Consider the following 20380-nt stretch of genomic DNA (forward strand, 5'->3'; position numbering starts at 1 on the left):
TTCAGAAAAACTACAAATCCCAGGAACACCCACATCACTCCTGGGACTCCATGGGAAAAGCAAAAACTCATTTTAAAAGTCAAGCTGTGGAAGACAATTGTTCGTTCCCTTGAGATGGGGAGTGAATAGAAAGTATAGAGGCTTGTATGCCGGTTCTGGTACAATTAGTTCAAGGGTGGGGAGAAATCAAAGTGAAGTTTCAAGGGGGTGAAGAATCTGGCTGGTTTGCTTCACTCGCCACCCAGACTGCACTTCACTTCAGACCCAATCAGCTTCGCACAACCCTGCTGCAAGGGCACACTGTATCTCAAAAAGGACAAAGAACTTGAAAGGTGCAAAAGAGCACAACCAAGGTGATCAGGGGCCTAGAGCATCTTTCTTATGAGGCAAGGCTACAATATCTGAAGTCTCTTAGTTTGGGCGGGGGAAGCAAATGGGGGAGACACGATAGAGGTCTATAAAATTATGCATGGTGTGGAGAGAGAGACAGAGAGATTTTTCTCCCTTTCTCACAACACCAGAACCAGAGGTCATCCCATGAAAACAAATGCCAGGAAATTCAGGACCAACAAAAGCACATACCTTTTCACACAGCTCATAATTAATCTATGGAGTTATCTGCCACAGGATGTGGTGATGGCCACCAGCCTGGATGGCTTTAAAAAGGAGTTAGACAAATTTATTAGACAATGGAAGACAGGTCTTTCAATGGCAACTAGTCTTGATTACTATAGGCTACCTGCAGGCTCAGAGGCAGGATGCCTCTGAATACCAGTTGCTGGGCAGCAGCAGGAGAGAGGGCATGCCTTCACCTCTTGCCTGTGGGCTTCCCAGAAGCATCTGGTAGCCAACTATAGGAAACAGAATGCTGGACTAGATGGGCCTTGAGCCCAATTCAGTAAGGCTGTTCTGCCTGCTTCTCCACAGTTATGGAACTCTTTTGCTTTGGATGGGTCCAGGATTGCCAATAGAACCAGACAATAGAACCAAGCACCCAAAAAAGGTCAAAATGACATCCCCCTCCTCTGGGCCAGAGCTCTTTTTAAAAACACATACACTCAGGTGGAGATGGAGGACAAGAAAAGGGCTCTTTGGTCTGCTGCACAAAGCAATTATTTTGTGTGGTGTTGTAAAACCTTCCCTGCTTGAGCTACATAAAACCTTTGTTGGGGCTTGGATTTTTTGTGTGGGGAGAGAAATGAGTAGAAGTTATTTTCATTTACTATTTTTTTAAAGGGAAAAAAACCCTTCTATTGAAAGACTTGCTATTACACACCCTGAAAGTAGAAGATGGGGCAGAATAAGGGCAGCTATTCAAATGAAACATGGTTGAATTCTCTACTCTTCCGCTATAAAAACCTGAGTCACCCTATTCCGCAATTACATAAAATGAGAATATTCTTCTCTATATATGGAGTACTGATAGAAGCTGGGCTCAGCTCATTTAAGAAGTTTCAAACTACGGCAATCCAAATCTTAAAAGGAACATCTTGAGGCTGTTCTCACATGCAGCCAAGACCAGTTTAAGGAAGCCAAACCCAATCTTGACTGCACGTGAGAACCACCGGGATCGCGCCCAATCCCAGCAGTGCTTCGGTGCCAAACCCACCTGCAGAGCCCGCCTCTTAAACAAGGTTAAGGGAGTGAGTGCTCCCTTAGCCGAATTTTCCTGATCGTGTGCATCGCCGGCTGCTTTCAGCTGACGCTGCGACACTGACAGGTAGGTGCCTGCCTGCTGCTGGGGGTATCCCCACAATGCACTGCGCACTAGCATAGTGCATTATGGGAGTTCCGGGGGCCAGGACAATGCATCCCAACCCACACACCATCAGAGAAGCAGCAGAGCATCTGGCCACACAGGATCACGCTCACTGACCCTCCCAAACCCGGCAGCCAGATTGTCTGTGGCAAAGGCGAGCTTCTGCTGCCTTCCTCACCACCCGCCCAGGAGCCCTCTCACACATTCGTAAGGAAGGGCTGGTGACCAGTTAAATTAATACCCTCAAGAGAGAGGCATATGTCTTTTTATTCATTTATTTTTAATAAGTCAAACCTTACTCAGAGACATTTGCTGGCTCTACATTTTAGCTAGGTGTGATTGAGACACATCAGATTCTGTGACTACCATTCACCAAGGTCTATTTTTGGCTCTGTCCAATGGATCAAGGCCCCTCTTGGAAAACTGGAGGTAGTCACAGTATGAAACCATATAAGAGACAATCACATTTACAAATCCACAATGTTAACATATCCATAGATTTAACATAAGCTTGTTGTGAGGTTGCCGGTTTAAATCCTCACTGGTATGTTTCCCAGACTATGGGAAACACCTATATCAGGCAGCAGTGATACAGGAAGATGCTGAAATTTTTCACAACACTCTTTAGTCAATTCACCTTAACAGGAGCAGCAGGGAAATGCTTGACTAACAAGCAGAAGGCTGCCAGTTCGAATCCCCACTGGTACTATATCGGGCAACAACAATAAAGGAAGATGCTGAAAGGCATCATCTCATACTGTGCAGGAGGAGGCAATGGGAAACCCCTCCTGTATTCTACCAAAGACAACCACAGGGCTCTGTGGTTGCCAGGAGTCGACACCGACTCGACAGCACACTTTACCTTTATTCTATCATCTCTGTGGTGCCAAATCATCCCCTTTCATAGGTCCAACCATGTATTTTATTATAATGGCAGTTTCATTGACTGGTATTAACTGCCTGACTTTGTATTTTCTTCACTGTCCATTGCTTCTCATCTTGCCCAAGATTCTCGACATGGCCAAACTAGAAAGGCATCTATGAACAGAATCTCCCACAGTTTTTCAAGTGTTAATAGCAGCTGCACCCCTTTCCAGATTAACCCTCCCCTGCCTTAGAAGTTATTTGCTCTATGAGGCCAAACTTGCATATATCCTATGACACATGTATGCTTTGCTCCACGGGTGGGGTGATTTTAACCGCAGAAACAGAGTGGTGGCAATTTAAAAACCTTTTCCCCTAGCTCTCTAGTCCCAGATCAAGTTGCACAGACACATCCTGCAGTTGCTATTAGCACTTTCAAAAAATGCAAGATACTCTTTTGATGGGTCCTCTTTGTCAATTCTAGCTTGGTTCCAGTTCTTTTTTGGCTGTTGGCATTTTTTGTTCAGTATTCCAAGTGGCTAAGGTTCAATTCCACAATGCCATTTTAACATAGTTATATCAACTACCGTATTTTACGGACTATAAGACGCTACAGACTATAAGACGCACCTTAGTTTTAATCCAGTTTTTCAGAGTTTTAACATATTAAACTGTTAAAACATATAAGACGCTCCTGAATTTTGGCGGATATTCTTCGAGGAAAAAAGTGAGTCTTATAGTCCATAAAATACGGTAACTGACTTTTTTCAGTACTTAGGATGCAAATACATGTCCAACATCGGTCCAGTTTGCAGTCAAGAATATTCAGAAAAATCTCACAGGCATGCATACATATACATACATACATACATACACACACACACCATTAAACTCTTTCAACACATATAGCCCATTGCAAGACACAAAAACAAAAAATCTTGTATTGATTTCTGCATGATGTAAGTTCTATGTAGTTTTAATAATCTGTATCCGTTTTCTGCAGATGTATCAACACAACTATTTGCAATATGGTTTGAACCCATTTATATCAGATTGCAACAGTTTCCTTTTCATCTCCTCACTATGAATAGTGAATGCTTTCCCCATTAACACACAATTTGATGCACAGTCCTTTAAGTTACCAAACTATTTTGGGGGCTTCATACATTTATTTAAAATAGATCTACTTAAAAATACAAACTATCATTGTTGTTTTAAACAGCTTTCCCCTCCGCTTCATTGTCCAACTGTCCTTTTTCTTTAATCTCAAGCATAGTAATCTGTAGAAATTAAGCAGAAATTTGCCATTTCACTCTTCCCCAAAATACAGGAAATAGAGGGTGTCCTGAACAATTCACTGAAAGTGGGCTGGCAAAAGAATGAAGTGATCTTTTTCCTCCCACACAGCACAATGAACTTGTTAATTGCCATAAGCAGCTGTAACATTGTCCCCTGTTCTGTGGATGAGCTCTGTAATACATGCCTTCCCCGTTTAACTCAGAAAATTTCTAAAGTTCATTTCAGAATTGGTGCATGAACTCTTTTGCCACAGTTTTTAATCTGCATCTTTTTTTCCTTTTCTCTGTATAGGTTATCACCATAGAAGAATGCAAATGTACATTTATTAAAACACTATGCAAGGATTCTAATGCAATAGCATAAAGATGCCTTTCTGCACAGAATTTTCAGTAACACATACATGTGTGCTCATGTCTTTGGTAAACTGTAACCAAAAAATAAATAAATACCTTCTGAAACTGTGGCAAACTGCACATGTACAGCAGTCTGAAAAAGTACAAAAGTCAAAAGTGAAAGAATGGCAGAAAGCTACCGTAATGCATTGGTGACACTTTACAAATAATATCATATAATTCATAATTTCAAAATCTGGAGATAAATTTGGATTGGGGAGAAATTCAGAAACAGGTTTATATCAGGATTACGTGAATTCAGTTAGGGCTGTTCTCAGGAGGGGGTCCCTTTATAATGAACCAGATTATTGGTAATTTACTGGACAACATGAACCAATCATCTGATTCATTATAAAGGAATCTCCTTATATGGAAGCTCCCATATGAATCTACTAAAATAAAAAGTCTTGTTTGCAATAGGAAACAGCTGACCAAGGCTCATTATTTTGTTTGCATCCCACCCTCTCTCAGAATGTGCATGACTGACAATATACTTATACTGTGTCAGGAGTTGGAAGGCTAGTGCCAATGACCTCAGCAACAAGGGAGTAGCCAGGTACTCAGCTCCTCTTATTAGATGAGGCCCATGGCTGCTTACTTTGACAGCCTCTGAGCTTACCCCTATAACCTCAGGACAGAATGGAAGGGACCAGCACTCACTGTAGTCTTGCTTCTCCTACAACATGCTTATAAAGGCACCTGGGGGTGTGAAGCCTTTTTCAAAGCTCAAACCCCATTCCCACACACCCCTTGTTGTCTCCTTTTCTCAGTGCTTCCCTCCGAAGTGTGTGAGATTTCCTAGTCAAATTCTCCACCAAATCTTGCAACGCCTCCAGACAGATTTGATCCTGCAAGTGGTTACTGACATACCATGCAAGAGTATCTCAGCACAGTAACATTGCATGCAAGAAAGTTGCACAAATGCAAAAAAAAAAAAAAAAAAAAACTCCATTCTTTCCAGTGGCCTTACTCTTGTGCAACATCATTTATGTGACTTAGGTGCATGCAACAATACTGGGCTGACGAATACTTGCATGATATGTCAGCCAGTATCTCCGCCATCTTTCAAATAGTGCAAGAGCAGTGCAAGCTGCTCATCAGTTCATTCAACATTCTGCACTATCTGAAACTCAGGTACTTATTTTTGAGTGGGGCAGGCAGCTGCAATAGGAAGGGGGAATAGTCTTCCCCTACATGCACCATCATGCCTTAGTCTGAAATATAACAACACTGTACCAGTGCTTCATTAGTCAGGATGTCAGCCAGTAAGGTAGTTCACACAACCGTGCTCAGGAAAGTCAGTGAGGAGGCAGATTCCTCCTGCACACAATCACCCTTTCCCTAAAAGCTCTGCTGCTTGTGTGGCACCTGAACAGCGCCGTGGCAAGCAGCAGAACCAGGAGCCAGAGGAGGAGGTCCTCCAGCATCCCACAATGCACTGCAACAGGCAGGGGGACCTTCCTGCTGCCAGGTACTCTTGCCACAACCTGAGCATTCACATGACTGGCGGGTGGGGTAGAAGTGCTCACACCCTTCTACCTCATGTTTAGCTCAGGTAAAAAACCTGAGCTACCCTCGTGCATAGTGCCAGGATTGGGACTGATCCCAGCACTCCACATGGCCAGCCCATAAAAGCTGGGTGGGGCGGTGAAAGCCCATCTGAATGACCTTAGTATCTTTCAGAAAATTGCCTGAACTTTCTTTGAAGTATTTGTATGTTGGTTTGACCTGCTTGCAATAATAAAATAAATAAAAGTAACTCCTAATGATCATGTGGCAGCATAAGCTGAAAGATTTTGAATTCCTCCAGGAAATGCACGACTCTGGCTTTGGAAGAGTTACACAATTGTGGGGCACCCTGTGCCACTTCCTTACCAATGAATATACACACACTGCTTCTGTCCACACCAACACTCTATTTTCTCTTATAAAAGTATCAGAGGAGCCCTGCTGGATCAGGCCAAGGTCTAGTCCAGCTGCAGCTGGGCCACAGTGACCCACCATAAGCTTCCACCAAAGGAGGATTATATCATACCCCCCTCTCCCATACCCCACTGCTCCCCAGCAAATGGTATTCAAAGGCATACTTCCACTGTGCCTGGAGGTAACATAAAGCCCTCATGACTAGTAGCCATCTACAGACTTGTCTTCCATGAATTTGTCTGCTCTCCTTTTAAAGCTATCCAACCTGGTGGCCATCACCACATCCCATGGCATCCCAATTATGTGCTGTGTGAAAAAGTACTTCCTTTTGTCTGTCCTAAATTTCCTAGAAATTAGTTTCATGGGATGACCCCTGGTTCTGGTGTTGTGACAGAGGAAGAAAAATGTCTCCTTTTCCACTCCATGCATATTTTTATAGACCTTTATCATGTCTCCCTTAGTCACCTTTTTTCTCAACCAAAAAGCCCCAGATGTTGCAGCCTTTCTTTGTAAGGAAGGTGGAGCACTTTGTAAGGAAGGCTGGAGCAGCCCTCCATAATTGTGGCTGCCTGCTACTGCACCTTTCCAGTTCTATCATATCCTTTTTGAGATAAAGTGACCAGAACTGTACACAATATTCTAGATGTGACCACACTCAGAATTGTATTGGGACAGTACAATATTAGCAGTTTTATTTCCTAGCTCTTTCCTAACAATCCCTAGCACAAAATTCACAATTGCTGCACACTGGGTTGATGTTTTCATTCAGCTAACCACCATGACCCCAAGATCTGTTTCCTGGTTAATCAACAACAGCTCAGACTCTGACACTTCAGACTCAGTATATATGCAAGACTGTGATTTCATCTCCCCCAACCCCATAGAGCTCTACACTTACTTGTGCTGACCTGCATGTGTCATTTTGTTGCCCATTCACCCAGTGTGGAGAAGTTCTTTTGGAGTATTTCACATTGTGTTTTGGTTCTCACCACCCTGAACATTTTGAGGCTACCTTTTGGCTACCTTGCTGCTTACTCCGATTTTTATATAATGTATGAGTAAATTAAAAAGGACAGGTCCCAATACAGTTCCTAGGAGGACCCTCATTTCTTGCTTTCCTCCATTGTGAACTTTGTCCATTTTTTCATTTTTGCTTCCTCTTCTTTAACCATTTGCCAAGTCATAAAAGAACCTGTCCTCTTATCCTATGACTGCTAAATTTACTCAGGAGCCTGTGTTGAAGGACTTTGTAAACATTCTTTAAGTGTCCAAGTGTACAATGTCAACCAGATCATGGATATAAATATGCCAATTAACATTCTCAAAAAAACCTCTAAAAGGTACTTTCTGCCTCTCTAACCTTTTACAGAAGCCATGCCGATTCTCCTTTAGCAAGATTTGTTCTTCTATACACATAAAGATTTTAATTATGCTTTCCACTAATTTACCCTGAGATAAACAGTCTGTAATTTCCTGGCTTCACCCACCCACCCACCACCAGCCTCCTCCAAATCCCATTTTTTTAAAAGTACAGTTATATTGGCTAGATACAGCTACATACTTTTGTTAGATGATCAGCAATTTCATATGAGTTCTTTAAGAAATCTTGGGTCAATACCATACAGACCTGATGATCTCTTAAATTTTAATTCTTGGATATGCCCATCATTTTTGATACAGTCATCATCTCTTGACTTCTGTGTCTCCTCTACTTGTCCTTCTTTCCCACAGCCACAACTTTAAAATTATCTCTTCCTCTCCATGTGTGATGAGCATTCCTTCCCCACCCCCACTCCCATTAAACACATGCTTGTTCTCCTAGATGAAAATGCTATTTTGGAGGTGCTAAGAAAGACAACCCACACTGAGGTGTTGTTTTTTACCTATAGGCAAGTTTCCTTTCAGTTTTCTTGAGTTTTGAGTAGGTAAGCTTCTTTCCTCCTTGTCCTGGTTTATTGACGTTCCCACCATGTCTAAATAGTCCTTTCTCTCAAGAAATGCATGGAACCTAAAGGATAAAGTGATTTAATCTATATGTAAATCTTATGAATCTGGTTATTCCAACTGATCATCAAGCACCACTGTATCTTCACTGCAACTTGTAGATTTCTGTTGTGGCACATCTTTAAAACGAGGATGCCAAATCTGAAATCCTTCCCAAAAGATCAAGGCATACAATGGGGCATCGTTGCATTATTCACTTTTCCTTGGCTATGCTTGCTAAGTGCTTGGGGCATCTGGCACGGCTTTGACCTTGTCCTCTTTACAAACCACAATCAACTCAGCTATACTACAAATTTATAGTATATCAGCTTCATACCACTTTAAGTGCCATTGCTTCTCTTCCTCCCAACCCAACCCCACAAATCATAGGAAATATAGTTTGCCAAGAATTCTCTGCATCCCTGGAGCATCCCATCCTAGAAATACAGTTGTCAAGTGTTCCCCGGAAAGAAAAAAAGAATTGTTACCAGTGCCATTATCCTGCCATATCACTACATCACAAAATTCACAAATACCTCTACACAACTTAGTGTTCTTATGATAAATTATTCTAGTAACTGCCATTTTCTTTCTATTATAACCCAAATAAGGCTTCGGGCCTCATTATATTAGGCACTATACCAAAAAGACTCCCAAGTCATTCCTTGCCACACAAGGCGTGTGCACTGTGTAAGCTAAACAGCAGAAGAAACAGAGGATTTGCAAGGATTCATATACCTATTCACAAAATAGTACTGAAATCATGGAATATTACATTTACCTCATACCTGCCAGTGGTCAGATGACTCAGCTCCTTTAAGAAAGCAATTGTTTCCTCCTCTTGGGCATTAAAAGACACTGTATGGACTGGAAATGGGCTCCTTGAAAGCTTCTGTAGAAGCAAGTGCTTCATGCATTCAGGTGTATCACCCACAACGAAGTAGTACACTGCTTCCGTCTGTGGCAAACAAGGTATTTAGTAAAATTAAGAATAATAGTCCTGCAATGCCAAAGGCTGCATCATGAGCTCCACGCACGTAGCAAGGCTTCCAACATTCCTTTCCAAACACACACACACACACACACACACACACACACACACACACACAGACACTACAGAAATACACAAGTACCCATGGCAGTAAACAGGCTAAGACAGGGGAAACTTACAACCTCAGTGAGAATGAGGCCCCAAAGCCTAGAATAACACAGATACTAGGCATCCTATAGAGTTGTGCTGTGCTATGGGGACAAAGCTAAACAGAAAAGGTTTCATCCAGTGGCAGGAAGAAGAAAGTCAGCTCAATTGCCACATTGCTTGCCTGCGTAAGATTGTTGAGGTGGCCTAATTTTCTTTGGTTTAAAGAAAAAAATTAGGAACCAGACTGCCTGCAGCACCATGTTGGGTGTTGGGGTGAGGGAGGGCAGACTCACAGCTTGCCATCACCAGTGCCCTCAGCTCCATGAGGGAAGCAGACTACCCACCTTGCTTGCTCACTCCCTGTTTTATAGCTGCTTCCTCGTACACACAAAGAAATCTTATGTAGATTTAACTAAAGGTTTATTCAGCATCAGCAACAACTCTATTTTTCTCCTTCTCCTTCCCCTCCCTTTTCCTTTCTGACTCCTCCCCCACTCTTGACTCCTCTACAGAATCCCCCTTGGGATAAATATCCAAACAAACTGCAAAAGATTACTGGATAGCATACAACACTCCTCCTCCTCCTGATCACATTTGTCTTTCTTAGGCAGTCAATGGATGGATGCAACCAGGAGGACTGAGCAAACAAGGCAAGGGCGGGTTGTTCCCTCCTCCCCGTTACGTCTTCCGGGTCATGTAGGCAATGGCCCAGCTCAGCCAGGAGGAAAGAACAACCTCCCTGCCCATCCCCCTTTCTTGCTCACTTTCCTTCTGGTTACATCTGTCCATCACCTGGATCAGGTGCCATACTTAAATTTCTAGGCACCGTGGTAAGCTGGTGCCTGGGAATATTCAAGTCCACTCCTGGAAGAGGTCTGAGGCCACTGTCACTCAAAAGAATGGAAGACAGAAAAGGTTCAAGCTCAACAGAAACTAAAACATAGGCTTTTTGTATTTTTATAGCTGCCCATGTCTGCTCCTACCTAGTTGCCTTAATATAAATGGCACAGCTACTACCTCTCTAGGATAGAGCTACTTTACCTCTTTATAGTTAGTGTTGCAATAATGACTGGATTATAATCTGGGACTCCACAGGTGGAATTTATCCCATGTTTTCTCCATGGAACCAGCAAGTTTCTTTTTGCAACTGGGCATACTACTCTATTGGGTTACATGAAAACAACAACATATATACTTATGAGCATTCAGCACACAGGGCTGGTTCACACAATCAAAACAATTTCCAGTAAATGACAAAGAGATCCCAGTAGTGTGCACAACCCTGTGGTGCATGCCATGTGAACCCAGAAGTTTTCACCAATCCTGAGTTCAGATGTAAGATTTACAATCCCAATTAAATGCTGGATTGGCATGGTGTTAGCCAGAGATCAGCAAAAACTTCCAGGTTCATATGACATGCTCTGTGGGAACACACACACTGTTGGGATCTCCATTTGTCATTTACCAGACATCATTTTGTTCATGTTAACCAGTCAACAGAAAAAGTCTCCTTTCTTGATTAACATTATTTATGTGCAGCTCAGAGACTTATACTTGATAAAGATATCGAAACAGAATATTTCAATGCCCATTAGAAGTAATGGAAACATTTCTCTCCTGCTTGTTTCATGGGAAGTAAAAAATAAAGTTTCTGCTTTTCAGAATGTGATACTGTTATGTATATATGATCTTGGTGAGCACCAGCCTGCAGATCTGACTTGAAAGAAATTCCTTCTAAATAACCCCCGTGTTCTTTTATTAGAATGTAGCCCCTTCATAATTCATCACTGGAACACTTGCAATCCAGTTCTCACTGGATATCCTTAGACATAATTGAAGACTTCTAGAAATGTGTGAAAGATTACCGTCTCGTCAAACAATGCCTCCAAGAGAGCTTCTGTGGGGGCCGTGAGGCAAACAGCTGGCATGAGGTCCAGTGTCCAGAGCCACTCAAGAGCAGCCTGGATAGAATGCTCAGTCACAGGAACTGTCTTCTCCTGCCATTTCACAAGATCTTGAGCAGCCCTGAGAAAGAACAGTAGCTAAAATATTCAGAGGAAATGCCAGTCAGTCTTGTCACATAGTACTTGTGAACTAAGAGGAAGTTATGCTACGCCTAACTCATCGCCTACCCAGGTTGCAACCTGGGAATTCTGGGGAATTGGGAGAAGGAGCTCTTATCCGCTGTCTAGACAGACATACGATCTGGGTACCAAATGGCCAGAAAACATCCATAGACTCTCTCAGACAACTCACTTTGATCAGCATACAGTGACAAAGTCCTGCTCATTCTCCCTGTCTGGCAGCTGTCTTTGAGAAAAGGAGAGGGCTTTAAGCACGGATCAACATAAGGCTGTGCTAAGGATCTAATTCTCAGGGAACTGTCACAAATTTGGGGATGGACCCTTGATTTCCTGTGTGGATCATTTTAAGAATGGAGTCAGGGTGACAGATCAAACCCTCAACCTTCACCTCCCCAAAATGACCTGCAAGCCATAATGCCACACCCTCCACGTCCCTCTTTTACCCCATGCACCTTAAGGGCCAGTTAGTACTCCTCATGAGACTGGATTTGGTGTTGGGTGGAGCTAGCTGCTGACCCCTAGCATAAGCCAAAATAAATATATTCATAAATTAATAAACAGTTTGGTTTGGCTGAGAGAACAGCTGTAATCACTTCAGAAAATAAAACTGCAGGACATTATTTTATTCAACTAAGTTTTGTTGAACTGTTACGGTGTATTGTACCTACTCAAAGATACACAAAATATTAATGTTGTGTCTCTCAGGGCTAAACTACACATTATGTTAAGCCTGATATGCTTGCTTCCCCCTCCTGTAAAACAGCATATGTGGGGGTCCATGTGGATCAAGCCCAAATTCGCATGGGAAGGGGCTTAGCCTTTTGCTGCTGCCACTCTCCCAAGCAGGATCAGACCCTCACTGGTGCAAAAGGAGTTTTTTGCCTCAGACAAATAGCAGTCATGGGGGAACCAATCCAGACCAAACAGTTACAGTCCACTCCCCCAAATGCTACAATCCTGATCCCAGTTTAGTGACAATAACATAACATGTAGTTTGGCTCTCAGACAACCTTTAGCCTAACTTAGCATCACACTGCCTGTGAATGTGGCAATTTGTTTGGCCACCTTAACTTTGAAGCTATGTTTTCAGACTTGGAAAAAATCAGTAGAATGATGGTGGGGAAGAAAGAATGCACAACAAACAGAATGAAAAAGAAGTGATACAACTGAAGAGGGAAATAAACATTTCTAAAAATACATATTAGACATAGGAGCAGGACCTGCAGTCCTGTGACCAAGGAGAAGGTGCTGCCTTGCCTCACCTTCCCCAGCCCCTGAAGCAGTTAAAAAGGGACACAGGTTGAGGAGAGGAGCTTGCTTGCTGGCAACCTCTTCTTGTGGCCCTGGCCACCTTTCAGGGCTTGCAGGGGGGCTGAGACAACGAGATGAAGCTCCCAGCAAGCAGCCTCTTTTCCTTAACCGTCTTTCCTTCCACCCTTACCCTGCATTCTGCTGATTGCAGTGAATGGCACCCAGGACCTGCTACCAGAATCAGAGCTGGGAGCCACAATTTTCAGCATGCCAGATGTGGAGGAAGGAAGAGAGGATGGATGGATAGATGGAACAGCACAAAGGAGCAATGCAGCAAGAGCAGCCTGAGCATAAAGTGGCGGGGAGGGGCACCTGTTGGCAAACGTCCTCCTTTTTGGCCTCGCAAGGGTCATATGGGAAGTTCCCAATCTGACCCTTGCAAGGCTCTGCAAGGGCATTGCACAAGGAAGGAGAATGCTGGCAGCCTTCCTCCTCATGCAATGCGGCGCCCTTGCAATGGTCAAGAGCAGCAGCTTCCAATAAGACTTTTGCAGGCAAAGTGAGCCCTCTTTTCCTGGCAGTTGTGGCAACCGCCACCTCAGCTTTCTCCTGCTCCTCACTGCATCCTCCCCTTTGCTTGTTGTTGTTGTTTTTTTTTTTAAACAGATGGGGAAACTGAGTGTCAGGAAGCATGTTTAATCCCTTCCTGGTGCTCCAACATCCTGTCTCTCTGCCTGTTGAACAGACACAAGGTGGGACATTGCAGGGAGGGAGGGAAAAGTGGCAGGCAGAGGTGCTGGCAGGTGTGCCAGAAGAAGAAGAAATCTCCAAAGCAGTTTTGGAGGGCAGTGATGAGTTTGGGTGGAGTGCTGGGTTCACAGAAGCAAGCAATCTGCCACTTTAGGAGACTCTTCAGCAGTAACCAGGCATGTGCATTGAGAACCAATTTACACCACTATTGGAGCTCAGATACATAAACCACCTGACTTCAGATGGAAAAATCGACATTCACTGTCTTCATATCTAAAAGATGCATGCACACATATTAAAATAAATGAGTTCTCCATAATAAACATGAAAGTGGCAACTCGGGAAGGTTCCTGCCCCATTTCCACATATATTGTATGTAAAAGCTGGCCATTTAAGCTCTGTTCACACAGATGGTGTCATGCAAGCTTTTTGTCATTTAAACGTTTTGTGTGAATCAGACCTCAGCCTCACTTGAATCAGTTGTCATACACCGGATTGCAGGTTTAGAGGGGCATCTGATACTTGCTCAGCTCAATAGTCCATAGCAGAATACAATCAATCTTCACTGTATTTGGCTTTCATACCCAGGTCCAAAATTTCACATAAGCTTAGACTACTAAGTAATGGAAACATTGAGATCCAGACCTGGGGCCATGCATGCTATTATTAAACCATGGTTCAAATACAAAAGAGAATGTGCATATTTTCTAACACATGTATAGGAGTCCAACCTTTAAATAAAGCATCAGAATGTCTGAAGTTCTATTTTCATACTTTGGCAATTTCTCCTTTACACATGACACACAGGATCCTTCTGTGCAACCTGCACTTGTGGTGAACCAACCACTTTAAACATAGATGTGGTTCCTCTCATTTGCTGACCAGGTTCTCTAAACAAGCAGGATGTATATCATTGTTAGATGACGTCTATAGAGAAGCAGCAAGGGGAGTTGCTTATCAAATTGCTCTTCTTTCAAGCGTACACCCAATTCTGTATCCGGATGAGATGACTTAAAATTTTGAGTTTTGGTTGTATTTAGTCAGGATCATGGTAGTCCTAGCTGAATGATAAAGTCAGCTGACAAGAAGGGACTTTTTCAATTGTCCAGTGTGTGACTGTCATTTATTTATTTATTTTTAAGTTAAGTGTCACTTTAGATTTTGGGAAAAGAGATATACATGACTTGAAAGCAAATCTTCTCCATTTAAAGATCTTATATCATCCTACCCCAAAAATGAGGAGAAATTCCACACATAGCCTCATATATCATGTTTGTTTATTCAATTTTTATTTACTTATTTGGTTGGTTTATATACCACCCTTTCAAAAATGGCTCAGGGCGGTTATACCAACTAACCCAGGTAGCTCTAGAAACAGCACTTCAGATAAAATGAAATTATGCCCATAAGGGAAATCTGACACATTTCCAAACTGCCCATCCCATCTTACTACTACTATGATGACTATTAATGTTTCTATAGTGCTTTATCAACAAAAAAAGTGTTCCAAGTGGTTTATACAGAAAAGGGAATGAGAACATTGTTCCCTGACCCAGAGGGGCACACAATCTAAAAGGAAACCCAAGGGTGACAACAGCCACTGCAGTGATTCTGTGCTGGGATGAGTATGGACAGTTGCTTTTCCCTTGCTCAATCTGGGAGAGCCAACTTTTTAAAGGCCACATTAATATCTTATTATACAATTGTAGATTTAATACATCTTATTATATAATTGTAGATTTAGGAGTTTATTTCCTCTGCCTTATTGAGACATACATGAATTTACTTACTGAATGACATTAAATCTGGCAATTTGGGTCACTTGCTGTGTAAAGACCATAGAAAGCGCCTCTTGACATAGATCAAATTCCTCTCTAGAAGGAGCACCAAAATCCAGAACAACAGTGATGCTCTGTTCCTGAATCACTCCAAATATTTGCCGGCTTTCGGTGGTTAGCCATTCCATCCTCTGTTTATACAGTCCAATCATTCCAGTCAGACAATCCACAAAATGAAGAAGAAGGTCCTTTTTGGCTGTCAGCTATATTTAAATAAAGAGAGATTTAAAAGCACCTATGAAAAGTAGAGGTAATGTAGTGGTTGGAATATTGGACTAGGACTGGGGAAAACCCGAGTTCAGATCCCCAATCCCATTCAGCCATGAAACTCACTGGCTGACTCTTCCTCTGGGCTAGTCATTTCTCTCTCAGCCTAGCCTACCTCACAGGGGTGTTGCGAGGATAAACATAATTTCAATCACTCTGTGATCCTTAGAAGAACAGGATATAAATGTAAAAATAAACTGCCTGTTAGGACCTGGAATTTCTATTCATATCAAAGAAAGTCTCTACATGAAGAACTGAGAGCAGTTAAATATTAACATGGATCAATTTGCTTATAATAGCTGGATTCTGTTCTTGTTTTCTCAAGCAAAGTCAAACATGGGGTCAAGGTGGAGCATTATTGTGCATATTTATCAACAATGGGTAAAAATGGGCCTGCAGAAGTCTGGAATTGTGACCTGCATTGTATCTACCACTCAAATCAACATATGTATATAGACCAAAAGTGACTAAAGAGTAAAGTAAGTAAAGTGTGCCGTCAAGTCGATTTAGACTCCTGGCACCCACAGAGCCCTGTGGTTTTCTTTGGTAGAATATAGGAGGGGTTTCCCATGCAGTATGAGATGATGCCTTTCAGCATCTTCCTTTATTGTTGTTGCCCGATATAGTACCAGAGGGGATTTGAACCAGCAACCTTCTGCTTGTTAGTTAAGCATTTCCCTGCTGCGCCACTTAAGGTGGATTGACTAAAGAGTGTTCTTGTGAAAATTCCCAAAGAAAACTAGTTTCTGTACTATTACTCTTTTGATACTAAATAACCAAGAAGGGAATTTTTGAGTCTGAAAAAGATCTTTCCATAGTTCTTTGCTAGATAATTTTAATATTAGACCATCAAGCCAATATCTCTCATCTGACATTTCTGCTCTCCAAGTCAAATCAGTCTCATGTTTCTTCCATCCTCTGTTTAGAAAGTGACTATTCCTTTGTTATGTATCAACAGGTTATCCAGAATTCTGCAAGCAACAGTCCAAACTAACAAAACATCAAACCCAGTACCTTCTTCATTATAGCCAGATGGCAGGTGATTACTCTGTTCCAGTGATCTCATTCTGTCAACACATCTTACAAAAAGTGAGAAAGGCAGTACTGCAGTCAACTATGAATCCGCCACACTTACATTGTACAGCTTGCCATCTTGTGGTGTCATGTATTGACGATAAAGTCCATTTGCATATCGAGAAGCCACAAGTTTCCCCAAGATGGACACATAATCTAGAACATAAATACAGATTGCATGTGCACAGTTGTCTTTGTGCAATATTAAAAGGTAAAGTGTGCCATCAAGTCAATTTTGACCCCTGGCGCCCACAGAGCCCTGTGGTTTTCTTTTTGGTAGAATACAGGAGGGGTTTACCATTGCCTCCTCCTGCACAGTATGAGATGATGCCTTTCAGCATCTTCCTTTATCGCTATTGCCCGATATAGTACCAGCAGGGATTCAAACCAGCAACCTTCTGCTTGTTAGTCAAACATTTCCCCACTACACCATTAGGTGGTTTGTGCAATATTACTGCATCCCAAATATCTGCATGTTTACTTGGAAGTTAAACCCACAGTCCCCAAAGCTGCAATCTAGGTACTCTTAAGAGTAGCACCACTGACTACAATGAGGCAGTCTGACTGAACATGCAGAATGTTCAGTCAGAATATTTCTGAAATATTGAAATATGAAATATTTCTGACCCAACATGCAGAAAAGGAACGAGGGCTTGCTCTCAATGGGATTGATTGTGCTTGCAAAATATAACTCCTGTTTTGATGCACCTAGAAATAAAGGTTTTTTTGGGGGGGGGCTCTCCTTAATAATTTCAGTGATTATGTGTTGTAGCAGCTATAGAACTGGCTGCAGCTAGAGCCTTATTCAGAAGAAGCAGTCTCTTCTTTACATAATCAAAAGATAATCCAAAATCTCTAATGAATCTCCACAGGAATGAATTATATAATAGACCTGAAGGTTGCCCCCACCACAAAAAAAAGGAGTTTCAAAAGATTTCTGTGTGGAGAAATTCACATGCAGATTTGAATCTATCTGACTCCAGGAAGTGTCCCTCATTAGGTGTTCATGCACACAATTCAGCTTGCTTTGCCAATTCACTTACCAGCAGATCAGTCACAAATTCAGCCATAGCAAGCCTATGAATTAATATTTTACCCTGTTCACTGGATTTTGATGGCATTTGATTCTGCATAGCAATGAGACACTCCCAACTCTAGTATTAATGATCTCAGTTTGTAATAAAGCTCCAAGTCCTCATACCCTTCTTCTGTCTTTACCCAGGTATGTATATGCAGATATCTGCTACCTGAGGATAACACACCGTGCATTTGAAAGAATAGGCTCTCCTCCATGAAACTTGGAGATGACGCAATACATCTGTCACAGATGTTATAGTGGCAGTTTCTTTGCAGTAAAAGAAAAAAAGTTTAACCCCCAAGTTAAATGGCATATAAATAAAAATAAATGCCTCATATATATATATATGAGTGCAGCCAAGCTGCAGGGGGCAAGGGCCTGAAGAGGAAAAAAGTAGCCAGGGCAAGTTTGACAATTGCTACCTGCTACTTATGAATCACCTCCAAGCAACCAGACAGGGAAGTTTTTGGAACTGGAAGAGAGCTGGTTCCTTTTTAATTTCTTTTTTATTCTTTCAGGACATCAGTGTGCCACAAATGGCTGACGTGTATGTGCACTGTGCAGGCACTCAGGCAAATATTTTTCTGGGCTATTAACCTTTGAAGTCTTGTTTTGCAAGACAAATAGCAATTAAAATATGGTTGAAAGGGCCAACAGGGCCCAAACTCCCACCTGTTCAGGGGCTTCAGAGCTGAAGGTGGAAATCCACATTCTCTTTCCCTCTTCACAGTTAACCAAAACAGAAATTATGGAGGGAACCACAATGTATCATATTGTGAAAGAAAATGGAGGTTATCCAAAGTCAACATCTGATTTTCCCAATTACTTGCTTTATACCCTACCTTCCCTGTGCTGAAATCCAATTTGGGATAAAATTTGAGAAAGAGATAACTTGTTCCTCTTGAGTCCATGAAGGTGAAGCCATTTGGTGGAGGATATGAGAGGCTGCACATCCACGTCCCACTGAATACCATCTATATTACGTCTCCTTTCTTTTTCTTCAGAGTGCATTTCGCAGGCAGTGGGCAAATTAGATTTTTTAGCATCTCTTTTAGGCTTTCTATCAAAATGAGCCTCTATAAAAAGAAAATGCTGTAAGCAGAATTTATAGTAAAACAGTGTAACATATTTTCTTCTTTCCCCAAACATTTCTTCTTCCTCCAACTTATTTTTCAATATATTTTATTGTATTCTTATGAGTCTTTATTTAAAACACTCTGACGGACAGTGTCATTAATTCTGAATATCCTCACTTCATCCTTCTCTCTCTCTCTCTCTCCCTCTCCTTCCATGTACAACTGAAAAGTTTTCAGCCTACCTAGAATGGAGCTGAATTTGGAATTAGGCTGATTAGCCATCCCTCACATGTACACACTTCTGGTACAGAAACATTGGGTGCCTTAGCACCTTTCCAGTTAATGTGGAAGAGATCTCAGCTCCCATCCTCATACTTTCTTAGCCCCCACCTCCAATAAAGGCTAGAGAAGCCATATAGCCTATAACACTCCTTGAAACGTTTGATCAGTTTTGTTTTTTTTAAAAACTGCTAAGAAAAAGCAATATCCTCATCTACCGACAGGTACAGAAACAAACAAACTGCACTTTAACATACTTCAGTGCAGTCCAGTTAATCTTATCGTACTCTGAACAACATGGTAACTGTAGGCAGATATTAACAACTCTAAAGGAGGTATAAAGGAGGTATAAAGGGTATAAACTCTAAAGGAGGTATAAATTGAGGCTACTAAAGGGGCCTCAATTGTTGTGCGCAAAAATTATGATGCAGAGGATAAATGGAAGGATAGTTTCCTTTAACTAGAGGGTGTCTTCTACTGTAAAACTGCCTGCTTCACAAAGGGGGGGGGGGGAAGGAGAGAAAGTGACAAATGGCCCTTTCACCAACATCTGTTAGCAGATAAATCACACATTTTCTTTTCCACACACTTAAATATACCCTTAACTAATAGACATGCATCTGTTCCTGTGTGTGCGCACACTACCAGCCCATCAGTCTGTCCCTCAATTATCTTCCCACTCATATTTCCATCCACAGTTTCCAGATCTCCTATAGAAGCTGGAAGGTCTATGTAGAGTTCCTATGAAAAAAAAGAATGCCCCCCATCCTGCCGCCTTCTCAATACTCTTCAAGGTTTGCCACCATTGACTGTCCACTTCCTTATTGCCAGCCCTCAGACTACGCCTTCTGTTCCAAGTCTCTGTCCCAGTTTTTCACTCAAGCACTCCTTTCAACTCTGTGCCTCAACTACTCACGATTTCCTCGGTTTCTTTTTATGTCCATTGGCCATCCTGTTTCCACCGTCATTAGCTCCTCTGATTCTCTGCCATCCCTCTCCCCACACCCAAACATACAGCTTGTTTTGCTCTTGAACCTTGTGAAGTGAGGTACATGGGTGTCTGCAGGATTTTTTCCAGAAGGACAAAAGCTGCAAGCCTATGCCCATTTACCTGGGAGTAAGTCCCATTGAATTCAATGGGAATTTCTCAATTGACGGGGGAAAGCTGCTCCCCTTGTCTCCCACCCACCCCCACCCCCGCCTAGCCCTGGACACCCATGGTGAAGTGCTTTAGCAATCGATATCTGTGAGGAAGAGAATGTTGTCAAATTGACTGGGATTAAACCTCATACTGTCCTTAAGGGCAGGAAGAGCTGTGTGGA

At 42.2% G+C, this 20380-nt stretch overlaps 1 protein-coding gene across 6 annotated transcripts in view; it reads right to left on the reverse strand.

The window, feature by feature from the left end:
- VWA3B (von Willebrand factor A domain containing 3B) overlaps positions 1-20380 on the reverse strand; it is a 93038-nt gene that overhangs the window by 64526 nt on the left and 8132 nt on the right. For all 6 annotated transcript variants that reach the window (XR_008319173.1, XM_053307844.1, XM_053307847.1 and 3 more), the window contains exons 3-8: positions 18546-18779; positions 16687-16781; positions 15237-15487; positions 11227-11386; positions 9009-9178; positions 8121-8245 (exon numbers count right to left, since the gene is read on the reverse strand). Coding sequence is in view for 5 of the 6 variants with exons in the window: in XM_053307844.1 (XP_053163819.1) it covers positions 8121-8245; positions 9009-9178; positions 11227-11386; positions 15237-15487; positions 16687-16781; positions 18546-18779 (1035 nt within the window). In the remaining variant the exon portion in view is untranslated. The remainder of the gene's footprint in view (positions 1-8120; positions 8246-9008; positions 9179-11226; positions 11387-15236; positions 15488-16686; positions 16782-18545; positions 18780-20380) is intronic.

Source organism: Hemicordylus capensis, chromosome 3 (genome assembly GCF_027244095.1).
Source record: "Hemicordylus capensis ecotype Gifberg chromosome 3, rHemCap1.1.pri, whole genome shotgun sequence".
NCBI classification, from domain to species: Eukaryota; Metazoa; Chordata; class Lepidosauria; order Squamata; family Cordylidae; genus Hemicordylus; species Hemicordylus capensis.